We start from the raw sequence: 17,103 nt of genomic DNA, 5'->3' as shown, positions 1-17,103 counted from the left end.
AAGGCAAGCAGATGGGTGGTGAAGGAGAAATGAAAGAGGAGAACATGGGGTAGAGGGGGAAATGGATACGCAGTGACTAGGTCATTCCATCCTCTAGCATTTGACACATAAATCAGTACATAGGATATTTTTAATAATGTAATAATGTTTATAACTGTCTTCTGTAGGTCCCATTTTATTACTGGAGACCCATAAATATTTTTATTAATTTCAGTTATCAAAATGTGCTATTTACCATAAGGCCTTCTCTTATCCTAGATGAGTTTGATGGACTGACAGTTCCAACTGATATTCTGCCATTGTTACATTTCACTGATTGCAGTTTACTGTCAGTTGTCTGTTTGCTAACTTTTATCTGGGGTCCATTTTTCTCCTAAAAAGGCATGGATGCAAGGGCTTTGGAACTGGGAAGTGACTTACATAATTACGAATTTAAGACAAAGGGATATATTTCACTTCTTTGAAAATGCATAATGTTCTGTAAAGGTTTGAGGAAATAGGAACTCTTTGAAAGGGCTTCCTGATATGAATAATTGCAAATGTCAAGGGATGAGAGTTCTCTGATAGTGATTATATCTCTAGAATGTCAGGTACTGGTGCAAAGGTGAGATGAATGATTTGAGTGAGTTGTTCTATAGCCGAGAGATGGTCCCGCAGAGAAATGAAAGCACTACTCTATAACCAACAGAGAGGTTTATTCAAAGCCAAATGTCAAAGGTAATCAAACTATTTAACTTGTGCTCATAGCTTTACTTTGCATTATATAAATGGACACTCAGAATTTATTACATCCTGGCAAATTAACGAAACAGAATTTTTATGAAGTTGAATGATGCACTGTAGTTTTCAGTGAAATATTGGTAATCTTTTTGGTAGTATTTTAAATGAATTGTAGTTACACATAAATATTCTGCATATTATTTTTTCCTTTTTCTTTAGTTTTAATATAGATGTAGTACTTTCTCATATACACAGCATCCAGAATATAAATCAGAACCCCTCTTCTGTCCTTTACTAGTCACTGTTCCCCTCCAAGGATAATCTTTGTCCTGACTGACAATATCATTATTGGTTACTATAAAGAGCTCTGCTATGAGCATTCTTGTATATGTCCCTTGACTGACTGACTGACTGACATATATGATTGAAAATTAAAAATCTGTTCTTGGAAAGCAAAAGGCAAGCAAAGGTTCCACACGAATTTTGGAACCTGTGTTGGGCCAGGGAGTATGATGAAGTTGGAGTATAATTGGTGGTGCAGGGACCAGAAGGAGACAAGGCCATGGTTGACTGAATGTTCAGATTCTCACTGAGCAGGGTAAAAGGTGAAAGCTGCCTATGATTTGAACGGTATGAAAGTAGTGTTAAAACTGCAGTAATTGACTCTGGAGAGTGAAGCTTTAAAGGATCCAACTGAGAGATACTCAAATGCAATCCACAAATGTTTTAGACATAAGCAGGACATCATATGTTAGGAATAATTACTCCATGTTTATAATTATTACACCTATGAAGCAGAATATTTGAATTATCCTTCTGCCAGGGGTCTCATATTTCCACCTTCAATTCATTTATTGCCACCAATTATTTTCCTAAATATTTTCCTAATTACTCACCTGCTTGTAAACAACTTACAGCTGTCAGTTATTGAAAACACGGAATTCAAATCATCCGGTCTAGCATCCAAGCTGCTCTATGGTTGACCACCATGTTAACATTTATTTTTATTTCTTAAATTTTATTTATATATTTTGAGAGAGAGTGTGAAGGGGAGAGTCAGAGAAAGAGAGAGAGAAAGAGAGAGAATCCCAGGCAGGCTCCATGCTGTCAGCACAGGGCTTGAACTCACCAACTGTAAGATTATGACCCAAGCCAAAATCAAGAGTTGGACACTTAGCCAACTGAGCTAACCAGGCACCCCAATTTTTAGACAGTCATAGGTATAGGAAGTGTTCCTGAATCTTAAAAAAAAAAAAAAGTTCCTCTAAAATTTCCATAGTTGTTCACCTTTGGCTTTAGCTCATTCTGTTCCCTTAGCCTGACATTTCTTTTCTCTACCTTCCTAATCCCATGAAGTCACTCCTTGTCTTTTATGACACTGTTTACATTCAGTATCTCATAAATGTCTCATGAGTCACTTCCCCCACCCTGAGCTCTGCCACTCATGCCTAAGCCCTGTAATATGTATTTTTTTCCTTCATTCAATTTTAGGAATTTACCTGCCTATCACATAAAATTATAATCTTCTTGAAGATAGGGACTACACATTAAAATCTTTATAGCCCCAGGCACACTTAGCAGAGTACTTTTGGACAACAAATTGCAAATTGGCTTTTAAAAGTTTACGGAATTAAACTAAATTATTTTATTCATGGAGCATACACATGCAAAACAATTTACCTCAAAATCATTGGTTCTCAGCTGGAGGTGATTTTGTCCTTCCCCTCCAGAGGACATTGGGTAATGTCTGGAGACATTTTTGGTTGTCACAACTGAGAGAAAGGGCTGTCACTGGCATCTTGTATGTAGAAGTAAGGAATGCTGCTAATCATTCCACAATGTCAGGGTAGTCATCCACAACAAAGAAATATCCAGGCCTCAGGGCACCTGGGTGGCTCAGTTGGTTAGACATTGGACTCTTGATTTAGGCTCAAGTCACGGTTTTACAGTGGGTGGGATCTAGCCCTGTGTTGGGCTCTGCCATGAGTGTGGAGCCTGCTTGGAATTCTCTTTCTCCCTCTCTCCCTGCCCCTTCCCTGTTCATGCTCTTTTTTTTCTCTCTCTCTCAAAATAAATAAATAAAATTTTTAAAAAGATATCCAGTCCTTAATGTCAGTAGGTTGAAATACCCTACTACTCCAAGAAAACATCCTTTATCATTAGTTTCATATTTTTAAAAAATTAATATAAAGAATCACCTACTATTCATGTAGAGCCTATATGCCTAATTTCTGTATCACTGTCATTATTTTTTATTATCACTGAAATTATTATTGGTACTTTACACATCTCCTAACCTTTATACTTTACATACACATATAAATGTAATCAAGTCTTTTTAGCATATTTTCCCAGTCTTTTCTGTTTGACTACCTGTTTCTTATTCCTTTCTCTTACTGTATAGTTACTTTCCAACACATAAACCCATATTAAAAGGCTAGCATATATCCTTGCAGAGTCACAGGCATACATACATATATTTTTATGTGGATATATACACATGTATGTAAATATAATACACATGTATATAGGTATCCTTAAATTTCCTCATGTTTATATATATATGTGTTTATTTATAATATTTATAAATGTTTTAAACTACCACTGAACCACTATGGCTTAAGTTGACATGCTAGACCAACTGTTAATGGCAAATGTCTTCAATTCCTATCTACCAACTCTCTTTTTGCACAAAGTAACTAAAACTCATCTAGCAAAGAAGATGAGAAGATTAGTTTGCAAGAGAGTCTGGGAAATGGGAATTTGGGGCTTTGAATGGCCCACAGTTATAAAAGACTATATTGGGGCAGGCATGGAAGTAACTACAACAGATAATGAATGACCAATGTATATCTGTTGGTGATATTCCTGCTAGTATAATTTTGTATAAGTAGTGTTATTATTTAGTGCAAAAAATGGGTTCACATTGAAATAACTTTCATTTTATGTCTTTTGTCCTTTGACAATATCTCAGTGAAACTTCTTCCCATCAGTTCACATAACACTACTTTGTTTTCCTCAAAACCTGAATGTTATAACATGATGCAGATGCATCATAATCCATCCAGGTATTTGCTTTGATGGGTTTGCACTTTGACTTCTCCTTTGGCCATTATAAACACTGCTGTTATAAGTATTACCCATCAGCATTTCCTACTTATTAGTGATTTTTCTTTCTTTTTTTGCCCTACAAGAGAAGGTCCCAGGTTTGGGATAGCTGATGAGATTTCCCATATCATTTTCCCATATGGCCATACCACTTTATATTTTTACAATCAACATAAGAAAGGACTCCATTCACTACATTCCTACCAGCAATATCTGTTATCTGGTATATTTTCTTAATTATAATTTTTTCCCAGAAAGCAAGTCACAATAAAAGGCAACGCAAATACTATCCCAACTAGACTGTTTCATATCCTCTAACACCATTACAGTGCATGGGGATTTTTGAGTAATGCACAATTTTCTTTTTTTTTTTAATTTGTTTTTTAATGTTTTATTTTTTTGTTTTTAATTTTTAATGTTTTTATTTATTTTTGAGATAGAGAGGACAGAGCATGAGCAGGGGAGGGGCAGAGAGAGAGGGAGACATAGAATCCCAAGCAGCTCCAGGCTCCAAGCTGTCAGCACAGAGCCCAATGTGGGGCTGGAACTCATGGAGCTGAGATCATGACTTCAACTCATTTCAGATGGGTAACTGACTGAGCCACCTAGGCACCCCTATGTTTTATTTACTCTTAAGAGAGAGAGAGACAGAGCATGAGTGGGTGAGGGGCAGAGTGAGAGAGGGACACAGAATCTGAAGCAGGCTCCAGGCTGTGAGCTGTCAGCACAGACTCCGATGCAGGGCTCGAATCCACAAGCTGTGAGATCATGACCTGAGCTGAAGTCGGACACCCAACCAAGCCACCCAGGTGCCCCTTCACAATTTTCTAATTTAAAATTATCATGACAGTGAATGGGAATAACTTTTCAGTAACATTTCAGCAAAAATAGGTCTGATATTCAATTATATTCTTGTTTTATTTTGCTGTTTTTCTAAGCTCATTAAAAGTTTGCAAGAGTCTGCTACTATCAGGCATTGTCTCTAGTTGAATCAGGCACAGTAGGCTAATGTACAATGTCATTACTCTCAGTTCCAAAATCATAATGACTTTTAACATTAAATGTTCACTTCTTGCTATGTGTCCATCACAGTTTGGCTATGTGCCCCAAGCTTCTTCACCCAGCAATCAAGGCCACTGGGTGCCCACCATCAGAAGGATTGTGGGTGGTTATGGCAGTGGGAAGAAAAGGTGAATAATTGGCCCTTATAGACGCCTGCTCAGCAGTGGCACATGCTATGTCCAATAACTTGAGAATGACCTATCAACTAGCACACTGATTAATTTCTTGGAACGTTTATTACATACTTGTTGCCATGAGTTGGCACATAGTACTTTGTCTTCCTGTTCCCTTTCTGATGTCTTTACCAGTTTTGAATAATTTTGTGAGTGTATTAAGACCATTGATTTTGGGGATTCTTGGGTGGCCCAGTCAGTTAGGCTTCCAACTCTTGGTTTCGGTTCAGGTCATGATCTCATGGTATTGTGGGTTCAGGCCCTGTATCTGTCTCTGTGATGGCAGGGTGAGGCCCCCCTCACCCTGGGATTCTCTCTCTCCCCCTGTCTTTCTCTGCCCCTCCCCCACACATGCTGTCTCTGTACTTCTCAAAATAAATAAATAAACTTAAAAAAAACTTAGAAGACCATTGATTTTTAAAAACTGTGTAGTTGGGTTGCTTTGTAAATTGAAGAGTTAAATGGTCAAATAGCTATCCATTCCTATTTGTTATACTGTTTAGGTGGCTCATTGAAAGAATTGATTAACAGCATCAAAAAAAAAGTAAACAGCTTAATCAATAACACTAGGATAAATAGCATTACAGTTTGTCATATTTTCAATGTGATTTAAATCTAGTTTAAGTCCTCGATGATTGACATTTTGATCCAGTTTAATTCTATCAGAGTGCCCATGTAGTACCTGTGAATATTTGCAGTTCTCCTATTGTTAAGCTAGTAGTTAGAGTTTGTGATGATTATTTGAAACTAATATAATTCAAGAAAAAACTTTGGCTATTTAAAAGAGGTCAGAAGATTACAAATGTACATTTTCATGAAGGCAGCTACAAATTTTTCGTCCATAGAAGAAAGATCTTGTGGACATTCCCTGGTATTTAAGCTTTCAGCAAATGGCATTAAAATTCAGATTCCATATTGCTTGTTCTTTTACATTGAAGCAGATGTCAGTTTCATATGGATTCTGAATATCATCCAATCTGTTCTTCAAATATAAATGTAATTACTGGTCAATGGTTTTGGATAATTTATACATCTGCTGAAATCGTGGAGGTTTTATCAATTGTTTTGACTTAGAGTTTGTTCCCTTCAGAAAGCTGAGGATCTGGAACTACATTACTTTGGATTAAGTCACCTCTACCCCCAAGAATAGCCACATGTCCTTACGTATTCTGGGTGTAGATGATCTGAACTGTTGTTGCTCACAAGCCCTAATAGAAGATTCAGGTACAAAAAGGGTATTCCTTCCATGTAGGGAAGACTTCGTGTGCCAGTTTGTGAAGGCACTTTGTGCCTGTTTGTGAAAGGCAAAAAGAGGTAGTTGACAAAAGATGTAAAGCTTAAATTAAGCTCTAGATGGCTAGAATAAAGTTAATATTTTTTCCTTGGTTATAAGGGATTGTGCAAGTTGTTAAAACCAACTTCCACCCAGTTTTAAGACACCTGAGGTATAGTTCTCAAGCTTTAAGCTAGGTATGATGCATGTGATTTCAATAATGAACTTCTTTCTAGGGTTCCTGGATGTCTCAGGGGGGTGATTTTGGCTCAGGTCATGATCTCACAGTTTGTGAGATTGGGCCCTACGTCCGGTTCCATGCTGACAGTGGAGCCTGCTTGGGATTCTCTCTCTCCCTCTCTCTGCCCGCATGTGCCCCCTCTCTCAAAATAAATATTTGAAAAAGAAAAAATAAATAAATTTATTTTCTTTCACTTGAAAACTTTCTAAACGAAATGAAAGCAGCAAGTGTCATTTGTTATTACCTCTCTTCTTTCATTATTAGTAGAACACTACTACTGTTAGTATATTACTACTACTTCTAATCCATATTTTACCAACATAATATGCAATGCTGGCCAATAGTTTGAGAGAATTTACACATTGGCTGAAGCTGGAGAGGGTTTTTGTTTTGTTTTGTTTTATTTATTTAAAATTTGTAGCCTCCAAAAAGCTTAGGATTTTGAACCAAATTAGCTCGTGTTTCTAGTGATAGTCATGTATTATATGTTCTACATTTATTACGTCATGTACGCTTCACAACAGATCGCTAGCAGGTGTGAGACATCCCATGTTTTATAAAAGAGAAGACTGAGATTTAAAAAGGTTAAGAAAACTGTCAAAATCATTCAAATTTTGAATTTAGGCTGCCTGATTATAAAGCCCTCTCTTTTGAACACCCTGTTATAGCTGTCTTTCTCCCCACCCTCCCCCCAAATCCTCATCCTTACATTGGCATTCTTACCTGTAATACAAATTACATGTAGTGTTGGAATGATTAATTAGATCTGCTGTTTATATCCTTGCCAAATCACAAGAATCAAAGTAGAATATCAATGAGATTTTCTGGATATTAATATGGTTTTCATTATTTTTCACACTGAGATTTAAAATCTAGGACCTAATGAGAGGATTATATCAGAAGTTCTTGTGTTTGCTCTGTTTGCTACTGTGCAGTGGTCCTGTAGCATGCTGGAACACAAGGGCACTAACCATCTTCTACCTTCCTAGTAGAATGTTCAGTCTAGATATCAGCTTGTTTTCCATTTGACAGTCTTCTACTCCCCCCAACATGTGGATGAAACATGATTCTCTGAAGGTTATATTATCACATAGACGAGCAGTTTGAAAGGTTTGCATTAAAAGTATTCAAATGTAGGGCACCTGGTTGGCTCAGTCAGTAGAGCATGTGACTCTTAATCTTAGGGTTGTGTGTTCAAGCCCCACATTGGATATAGAGATTGTTCAAAATTAAAATAAAAAAAATCAAATATGGGTTATAGATAATTTTATCCTGAATTTTCTCTATTAAAGACACATCCCTGGGGCCCCTGGGTGGCTCAGTCGGTTAAGCGTCTGACTTCGGCTCAGGTCATGATCTCACGGTCCATGAGTTCGAGCCCCGCGTCGGGCTCTGTGCTGACAGCTCAGAGCCTGGAGCCTGTTTCAGATTCTGTGTCTCCCTCTCTCTCTGACCCTCCCCCATTCATGCTCTGTCTCTCTCTGTCTCAAAAATAAATAAAACATTAATTTTTTTTTTTAAAGACACATCCCTTTGTGTGGACAGATTCTGCTCAATTTCTACCATTGTTCCTATTGTGGGGGCTGTTGATGATGATATTATTTTGGAAGACTTTGTGATGTGTTCAAATTAAAACTCTCTTTTGAACCCTCAAACACACATTGATTATTATTGGTATGCTATTAAGGAAAGATTTGCCAGCAAAGAGTGGGGCATAGCAAGATGTGTTCCATTAATCAATTCAAGGGAATTTTGCCATCCTTTCCTTTCATCAGGGTATTAGTGAGTCAGGATGGATGGAATCAGAAAGATTCTCTAGAGATTATCTTATTGATGACCAAGTCCATTTTTGTAAAAGACCCCAAATTGAAGCTCTTAAGCCATCTGTTGGCTGTTACTAAAATGGCATCTGATACAGTTTATCAGTCTCTTAAGTATGCAAAGAGTTAGTAAAACCCAAATCAATTTTGTGGTATAAAAAATAGATGAAATAGATGAAAAATTGTTGTAGAAAAACAGATATAAAAGCTTAAATACCAGTACTATGTAATTTCTGAATGATAATTTGATACTGATATGATAAGGAAGGAAAGTGCCATTAATAATTGAAAACAATGCAAATGTGTGCACTAAATAAAAAGAAACAGAAACAGGAAAATAATACGACACTTAGGTCCTCGGCTGTTATTCTATAGCATGAAAGTATTTCATTTTTTTCAGTATGAAAGTATTTTTTAAAAACTTCCTAATATGTTGGTATTTTTTTCTTTTTCTTCTTTCTTGTTTGGTTTGCTTTATATGTTTCCGGAACCAGATTTATATTTTTGAAAATAATATCTACTATCAACCTGATATAAAGAGCAGTTCATTGCGGCTGACATCTTCCGGAAAAGAAGGAATTATTTTTAATGGGATTGCTGACTGGTTATATGAAGGTGAGTTGAATAGATTTAGTTTCAGAAGAGCACAAATGACATATTTTTATACAAAATCTGTAAAAGAACTCTATTCGTTCTAGAACAAGACTTAGAGCTCCATTTCTTCTTATTTTCACTCAAAATTGCCTTCATGATTTCATGTCTTTGCATGCACTCGTATTTTGACTGGTTGTGATTCATGTCTACTAATATGATTCCACATTTGGTGTGTGTGTATACACATACACATACATTTTGTTCAGATTAGATAGATTTTATTTTGGTGATGCTTAACTAATGAAAGTGAATGATCACCTTATGTCACCCTGGAATTCGATTCTGAATTTTTCTGACTGTGGAAAAGAAGAAACAAAAACCTTTACTGTTGAAAAAGTACTTGAAAGCCACTTGATTTTAGTCATTCCCATTAAGAACAGTCTGTCACATTTTAAAAGCCATTGCATGGGGAGCAAAATAAAACCCACCTAAAGAGTTATTTGCAGTTATTGTTGAATCAAGTTTTCATGAGAGTTAAGAATATAAAAAGGAATCAGGTAATGAAAATCTCTATCCAATTTTAACATCCACCAATTGTCAGCTAGGTTATAGGCACAGATTTCCTGGGGAAGATTCAAAGCTTGAGGTTAATACCTAGGTTTCAGACTCCACAACTGATCTTGGCAAAACACCGAGATTTAAACTAAATTAGTTGTATTTGATTAGAAATTATAAAGCTAAGGCTCTTCTAGAAAATAAATTTTATTTATTGAGCAATACTGCCAAATGCAATCTTTCTACCTCAGAGTCGATATTTTTAATTCTGTAAGAAAAGTAAATCACTTACCTCATTCTTTTGTTCATCCAGTCTATCATTAAACAGATATTATTAAAGACTTACTACTTTCCAAGTATTTGTAAGGGTGCTGAGATACATCAGGGAACTAAACAAAGTATACTTTGAGGACCTTACATTAAGAGAAACATTTTGCCGGGTGTAGCTATTTTATTAATGAAGAGACATTGTAACCTTTGAAATTTAAATACATATGTGCACATGTATATCTATATCTATATTTTTTATATATATGCTAGCATCAAATAATAAAATATTCTAGAGACCACAGTTTATTCTGAGGAGTAGTGGAAGCTACTTTGGAAATATCAATAATAATTATGGTATGAAATTTAAAAAATTCAAACACGCAGAGTAATAAGTAGGTTTCTTTGGTTCAGTGTGTCAGAAGCTGACAAAAAGGTAAGTTATTGGTGGGGCCTGAGATGGCCCAATGAATTAAAGAAACATCTGGAGAACAAACTTGAAACTTGGGTAGTTCCAGGAATCTAGTTAGCAAGAACTAACCATCTTTTATGTAGAGGAGCTGGGTAAGAGATGCCCTTTATCTTCAAATTATTGTCAGTACTGTGTGAGACCCTGAGGGATGAAGAGACTATGTTAGTGCAGCGTGGTAAACGGTCAAATCACAGTAAACATAGGATTCTATAAGAACAAAGAAGATTTAGCCCATTCTAGGCATTTGCAAACATTTTCCTAAAGGAGAAATCCTCTGAGTTGACACTGAAAGATTAACAAAGAAGAAAGTAGGTAAGAAACAGCCCAAGTATTCATCAATTGATGAGTGGATAAAGAAGGGGTGGTGTGTATATAAAATGGAATATTACTCAGACATTAAAATGAATGAAATCCTGCCATTTGCAATGACATGGATGGAGCTAGAGAGTATTTTGCTAAGCAAAGTAAGTCAGTCAGAGAAAGACAAATACCATATGACTTCACCTATATGTGGAATTTAAGAAACAAAACAAATGAACAGAAGAAAGAGAGAGAGAGAGGCAAACCAAGAAACTCTTGTCTCTCTCTTAACCGTAGAGAACAAACTGATGTTACCAAGGGGGAGGTGGGTTGGGGAGTGGGTTAAATAAGTGGTGGGAATTAAGGAGTACACTTGTGATGAGCACCAGATGTATGGAAGTGTTGAATCACTGTATTGCATACCTGAAACTAACATTACACTCTATGTTAACTAAACTGGAATTGAAATTAAAACACTTTAAAAAGAAGAAGTTAGGGAAATGTAAGCAACAGTTTGCAAAAGCATAGCAAAGTTAAATAGCTCCGTGTGCACCTTGGGAACTAAAATATGCTTGATATTATTGGGGCATAAAATTTGAGAAAAAGGAAGACAGCAAGAACCAAGGGATGGTGACCCTAAAGATAATCCAGGATTTTGATTATTTTTTCACCTCATAAAGGGGGAAACTAATAGAGCTTTTCAAGTAAGGGAGTGTCAACATTAGATCTTCCATATAAATAGGCCATTTTGAATGCAGCGTAAAGCTGGGATCAAATAGCAGAAAGAACCAGTGAGCAGCTGGGGGGCTTTTTCTATGTTCTGTCAAGAGATAATGAGCAATAGTACCAGGGTTAAAGCAGTAAGAAGGAGGGGAGATTCTAAAATTGACGAGGCAGCAAAATAGATCTTCGTGGTTAAAAGGATGGAGTAAATGAGAAGTCAAGAATGATTTTTTGGCTTCTGGTTTGGGTCGCTAGTAAACAGTGGTGACAGACCCAGTGAGCAGGCATTCCTAGTGATTCATACATCAGGGATGCAAAACTTAATTTAGTGGGAACATTGGTGCCTCATAGTGTGCTAGCATGCTACCTTGGGTAACAAAATGTGATCCAAGGAACTTCTAAGTCAACTCAGTGTAGAATGTACTGACTTGACCACTGAACAAGATGATTTGGGTCTCTATCCTTCACATAGGATATGTCATATTGCGTGACTTGGTGTAATTTTTGGCATTACATTTTTAAGAAAATTGACAAAAGAGAAATTAAAGACCATTATCTTACAAATAAGGTTATTTTCTTAATTAAAGAATGAAATTATATATATTCCAGTAGAGAGTGAACACTGTGTCAGAGACAGGAAAGACAAAGAAATAACAAAAGTCTTCCGTAATAAGTCTGTAGGCCTGACACTTTCCAAAAAAGAAATTGAAAAATTAGAGTTTTTGCCATTCAAATGAAACTCAGTCCCTTGGCTCTTATACTTATCTTATCTTATCTTATCTTATCTTATCTTATCTTATCTTAGGCATACTAGCAAATTCCAAATGTGCTATGTGATTGAATCCTCACAGTACTAGCATATTTATTCCTTTACAGAAGAAACCAAGACTCAGGGATAGGTGACTTGGACGTGGTCTCAAAGTTCATGAGTGCCAGAGGTGGCACTTGAATATGTGTCCTCAAATCCAGTGCTTAGTCCTGATCCACTTTACCTGTTTCACTTCAGTGCCTTTCATTGTTCCCTAAGGAATGGCATACATTATGGACCTGAGCCATTAGACTTCCCTGGTCTGTTTCCTCAAGCAAAGACTGACCACAGACTTACCTCAATCCTCACTTTACTTCCAAGAGAAGGAACTATACCAAGGGAATCAGTGTTAAGGTTTGATAGAGGGATTTAGGCCATTCAGATGTCATTAATGTTTCCCTCAATATTTTGCCTGTCATCCCCAACCTGTATTTCAAGAGCCACACAATACCTTCACTTTCTTCTATCACTTTGCTTTGCCAAGATTCCATCAGCTCCCAGATTCCAAACCTTCTCTTTTCCTTTCAGTACACTCACCACAGCACAGTGATCTTCAGCAGTATGTATGTGACATTCTAGTGTGGAGATTTCCTTCTTGTAACTTTACAGAAATCAATTACAATCTGAATAGTGTGTGTGGGAGACTCCAGAAGTAACATGTAACATTTCCACCTTGTTTATTGAAATTTGCCTTTAGCAAATATCATAGGGGAAAAAAAAAAGATTCAAGAAGGAGTCACATAAAGGATAATAAAATGTTTTTGTGGCACATTTAAGGGCATGGCTTAAACTTTTTAAGTCTAGGCCAATCTGTGAGTGTGGCTGTTAATCCCAACCAAAGGCACTTATGCCGAGATTTTAAGTCTTTAAAAGTGTAACCTCTTTGTATTTGTAGTATTATTCAATTCCTAAGGAAAGTCAAGGAAAATAAAATATGTGTTTTAAAGAGTTGAAGTTCAGAAGAAAAATAAAACATCATGCTCAAAATGAAGTATCATTTTAAACATAATTCACACAAAATGCATCTAATGTTATTCATATAAATTGGCTCACTTAACATAGTAACTTAACTAAATAAAATATCACATGAATGTTTTGCTAAAAAAACCCTAAAGTTCACAGCTGCCAAGTTTACAGCTTTGAAAAATTTCATAAAGTATTGAACCTATTAACTAGAAACAAAAATTGACTATCACTTTAAATTATTTGAGCACATGAAATATTGGAACTACTGTGCCTAAATGATTTATAAATGTATTTTTAAGGAATTCTTCCTCGATATTCAATTCAATAGTTATTGAGTATATATATCTTCCCAGGATTATCTGAGTACAATGTGATGAGGAATAGGGTTTCTATGTTTTGGGTATTTCCTACTTACTGGAGTGAAAAACTGTAAACAACTATTATATAAGGAACCATTTGGAGCATGGTCAATAGATACATAAATAAAAGTAGAATTAATTCTAATGGGATAGAGGAATATAGAGTCACTTAATAGAAGAAATGGTCTGTGCATTGCGCTTTAAGAATGACAAGAAGAAAGAAGTGAGAGAAAAAATTCACGGCATTAACAATACCCTTTCAAGAGATGGAAATCGGTACATTTTTGGTTGCTCACTGAGAATAACACAAAATGCCTATTTTTGCTTTTTTTTTTTCCTTTCTTCTCTTGGATACAGGACATCTCATTCATCCATTCATTGATTTAACAAATATTTATTGAGCACTTACTAACTCTCAGTAAAACTGGACTATGGCAGATAAGAGAAAAAAATTAGAGGGGCAGCCATGGAAGCCAGAGGAAGACAGAATAACAATGCTGATTCTCTGGAAGTCAAATAAGCTAAGGATTCCACAGTTACTGTTGGATTTGCTACCAGAAATTGATGAAAGCAAAATCAGTCAATTTGTGGTACCAGAAGCAGGACGGCAGTGGATAGAGGTGTAAATGGGAAGAGAAAAGTTTATGAATATAGACAACTCTTTGAAGAAACTTGACAGTGAGATACAGGAAATAAAGGGGAAAAGCCATCCATAGACCCCTATGGCTGGCAGTAGTATACTCAGGAAATCTTATCTGTCTAAATTGATAAGCCACAAATAGATGAAATCAGCTTACTTTTCAGAATAGCATGTTAATCTGAACACAATGATTATATATTAGGTTTCTGTAAGTGCTTTGTGTTGAGGCTATGTTTCTAAGTGTTTTTGATATAAAACAACATGTGTTGAAAACTCCATCTGTTCTGCACTGAGATTTTCTAATCATTGTAATAAAGACAAAGAACCAAACCTTTATTGGAATGGAATGGAATGCAATTTGTAGAAATACATTGTTTGTAAATAATATAATATAATTAAACAGGAAGTTTCATTCCATGAGTAAGAGCCCCTATTAGATGTAATTAAAAAAGTGTGTGCATTATCCAAGAGAACTCTTAAGCAGATGCATATTAAAGATTCTTTTATTTATCTCCTGCCCATTTCAGTTAGCTTGATTTTTTGTACCTGAAGGAAGTCACATAACTTTTTGTGTGTACTAGTTTGCTATTTTAACATTTTCGTGAGGAACAACTTTAGACACAGATCGCACTAAAATAAATTAGAATAGACGATACCTAGTTCTCCTGAATAGTGTTCTCAAATCTGGGCCATTCTTATTCTTGGGCAGTACTTGTGCATACATATTTGTAGCTAGGATAGAACCCACTTCTTAGAAACCCTGAGTGTTGATTTTAGCCAATGCAATCTGATCTCTCTGTACCTTTAAGTCTCACAAGAATTTACACCCATTTGGCATTTAGCCTTTTTTTTTTCCTCAGTGTGTCTTGTGGATGGGTCTCCTCATATGAATTGCAAGTAACTTGTACAAATCAGGATCAGAATTACAATTGGAAAAAAATGGCACATTCAAAGTAGTATTAAACAATTTATCAACAAAGGGGTCACTTATCAAAGACAAGGGATATGTAGCAATCTATGGCTGGTAATGATTTAGTCATTAACACCTGAAATGGAAAGGGTACGTAAGCTGTTACTAGAACCTACAAAGAAGGAATCCTATAGTTTTTGCAGTAATAGAAGCAGTAAGTTTTGGTTGGGAAACATAGCCAGACTCACATGATTCCAATGGGTGAGAACCAAGAAAATAAAAAAGCATGCAAAAAACCCTTTATTTTCTTCATTTGATTTGTCTGGTTTCATCTTGGCCATGGCCAACAAAAACTCAGAGATCAAGTGGTATTATTATTACTTAAACAAAAACTTTGTGTCTTTGAAAGAACACATGAAATTCCATCTGCTACTGTTTCATTGTAGAGTGGCATCAGTCCAGTTTATATTCCTGTCTGAAATTTATAACTACAGCCAACACTTGTGTTTTTCATATAAGGCTTCAGGGGAAATGCCCCCATTAAACAAGAAATAAGGCCTTACCTAGTAATCATAGCTCCTTTGTCAATTAATGATTCATTTTTGCCTTTACCTTTTGCCAGCATTTTGACTACATAGGTTATTTACCTAGTAGATCAAACCAAAATTTTATCCCTGCCCAATCTTATTCCTTTGCTTCTTTTTCTTAATTAGGTTGCTACAATTTCAATTTTGCATTGAAATGGAAATTGGAATGTGGAAAATGTAGAATTGGAAAATGAGATAGAGTTGAACAAAGGAGTATTTGTGAATCTCCTGAGTCCAGATATATTTTTTCTTTCCTCTCCTTTGTATAGTGAAGACATATATATATTCTTCCTGGCAGATGAGATTAATTATCAGACAGACACACAGTGACTATGTTTTCTGTCAGTTTTTTTTTTTCCCTCCAGGCCTATTGAGCCCCAGATGGTCAGGGGGAAATTTCAGCTTCTAATTCAGAGGAACATGATTATGACATTTCCTGTTAGAAGCAATCCTCCCTTAGGCATTTGGACTTCTAAAACCACTGATCTCCGTATCTTGAATACAAGAAACAAAATATGTCCAGTGTCCAGTGGGTTAATGGGGTGATGGTGAAAGAGAATACTACACTCCTACCCCTTAGTTCTCAGGTCTGTGCTTCCTGGCTATGCAAGAGAAACACATATGTATGATGACATCCTAACTTTAAGGTTGTTATAGGGCCAAAACCGAGATAGAAAAGACTAGTTCACACTTCCATCAAGCCAGGTACATATAGCTAATGGGGAACACTGAATTTTATGGTCTGAGCCTATTGCCCTTCTTTTTGCTATAAAATCTTTTCTGTTCGGTGGTGATGTGGGTGAATCATTGTGATAATGGGTACGCTATTCTGTAAGTTCATGAATAGCAGTGCTGACAGGACTTTAAGCAACCAAGGCATATCTAAACCAGAGTACGTGTCTGTCTTTGTAATGACAAAATGCTACCCGTTCTTGATGAATGGCTCCCATGTGATCTACCTGTCACCAGGTAGCCAGCTGGTTCTGTTGGGAAATCATGCCATATCAAGAGTTTAATGACAGCCACTCTTGTTGGCAGGTAATGGTGGGAGCCCAAGCAGACTGACCTGTACTCAGTAGTCATATTGTCCATCTGATTATTGAGAGCCTCCTCTGGTATGCAGAGGAGTCTGCTCTCCTCCACTGTGTTCTGGTGGATATCAAGTAGGACACTACTATCTTCACATTTTTACATGTTCACCTCTCCTGATAGATGGATGCAGTTATCTTTCCCTACATTTCCTTGTTACTAGTTTTCTAATTTTAGTCTTCCCATAACACTGATCAGGTCTTTTGTTAGTTACCGTGCATGAGTCAGGGTGGATCCATGCTTCAAGCCAATTCTCCTTCCACAAAAGGTAGAAAACTAAGTATCTTGTTCAAAAGTCTGCCAACTTGGAGGATTGATGTTTAGTTTGGTCTTTTAATGCCATTCCTCAGTCAGACTGTAGTACAGAGCCTATCCAATTTCACAGTCTTCAAGTACATCATACAGACCTGCCCACAAACCAGGCCTGCATTTATTC

General features: G+C 36.3%; 1 protein-coding gene across 4 annotated transcripts in view; it reads left to right on the top strand.

The window, feature by feature from the left end:
* The window catches only part of DPP10 (dipeptidyl peptidase like 10), a 1,363,298-nt gene that overhangs the window by 1,227,563 nt on the left and 118,632 nt on the right, over positions 1–17,103 (top strand). For all 4 annotated transcript variants that reach the window (XM_019837999.3, XM_045033696.1, XM_019838002.3 and 1 more), the window contains exon 8: positions 8,892–9,012. In XM_019837999.3, the coding sequence (XP_019693558.1) occupies positions 8,892–9,012 (121 nt within the window). The remainder of the gene's footprint in view (positions 1–8,891; positions 9,013–17,103) is intronic.

The sequence above is a fragment of the Felis catus genome, chromosome C1 (genome assembly GCF_018350175.1).
Source record: "Felis catus isolate Fca126 chromosome C1, F.catus_Fca126_mat1.0, whole genome shotgun sequence".
Lineage (NCBI taxonomy): Eukaryota > Metazoa > Chordata > Mammalia > Carnivora > Felidae > Felis > Felis catus.
Note: the sequence above shows the minus strand (reverse complement) of the source record. Positions and strands in the feature narration are given on the sequence as shown.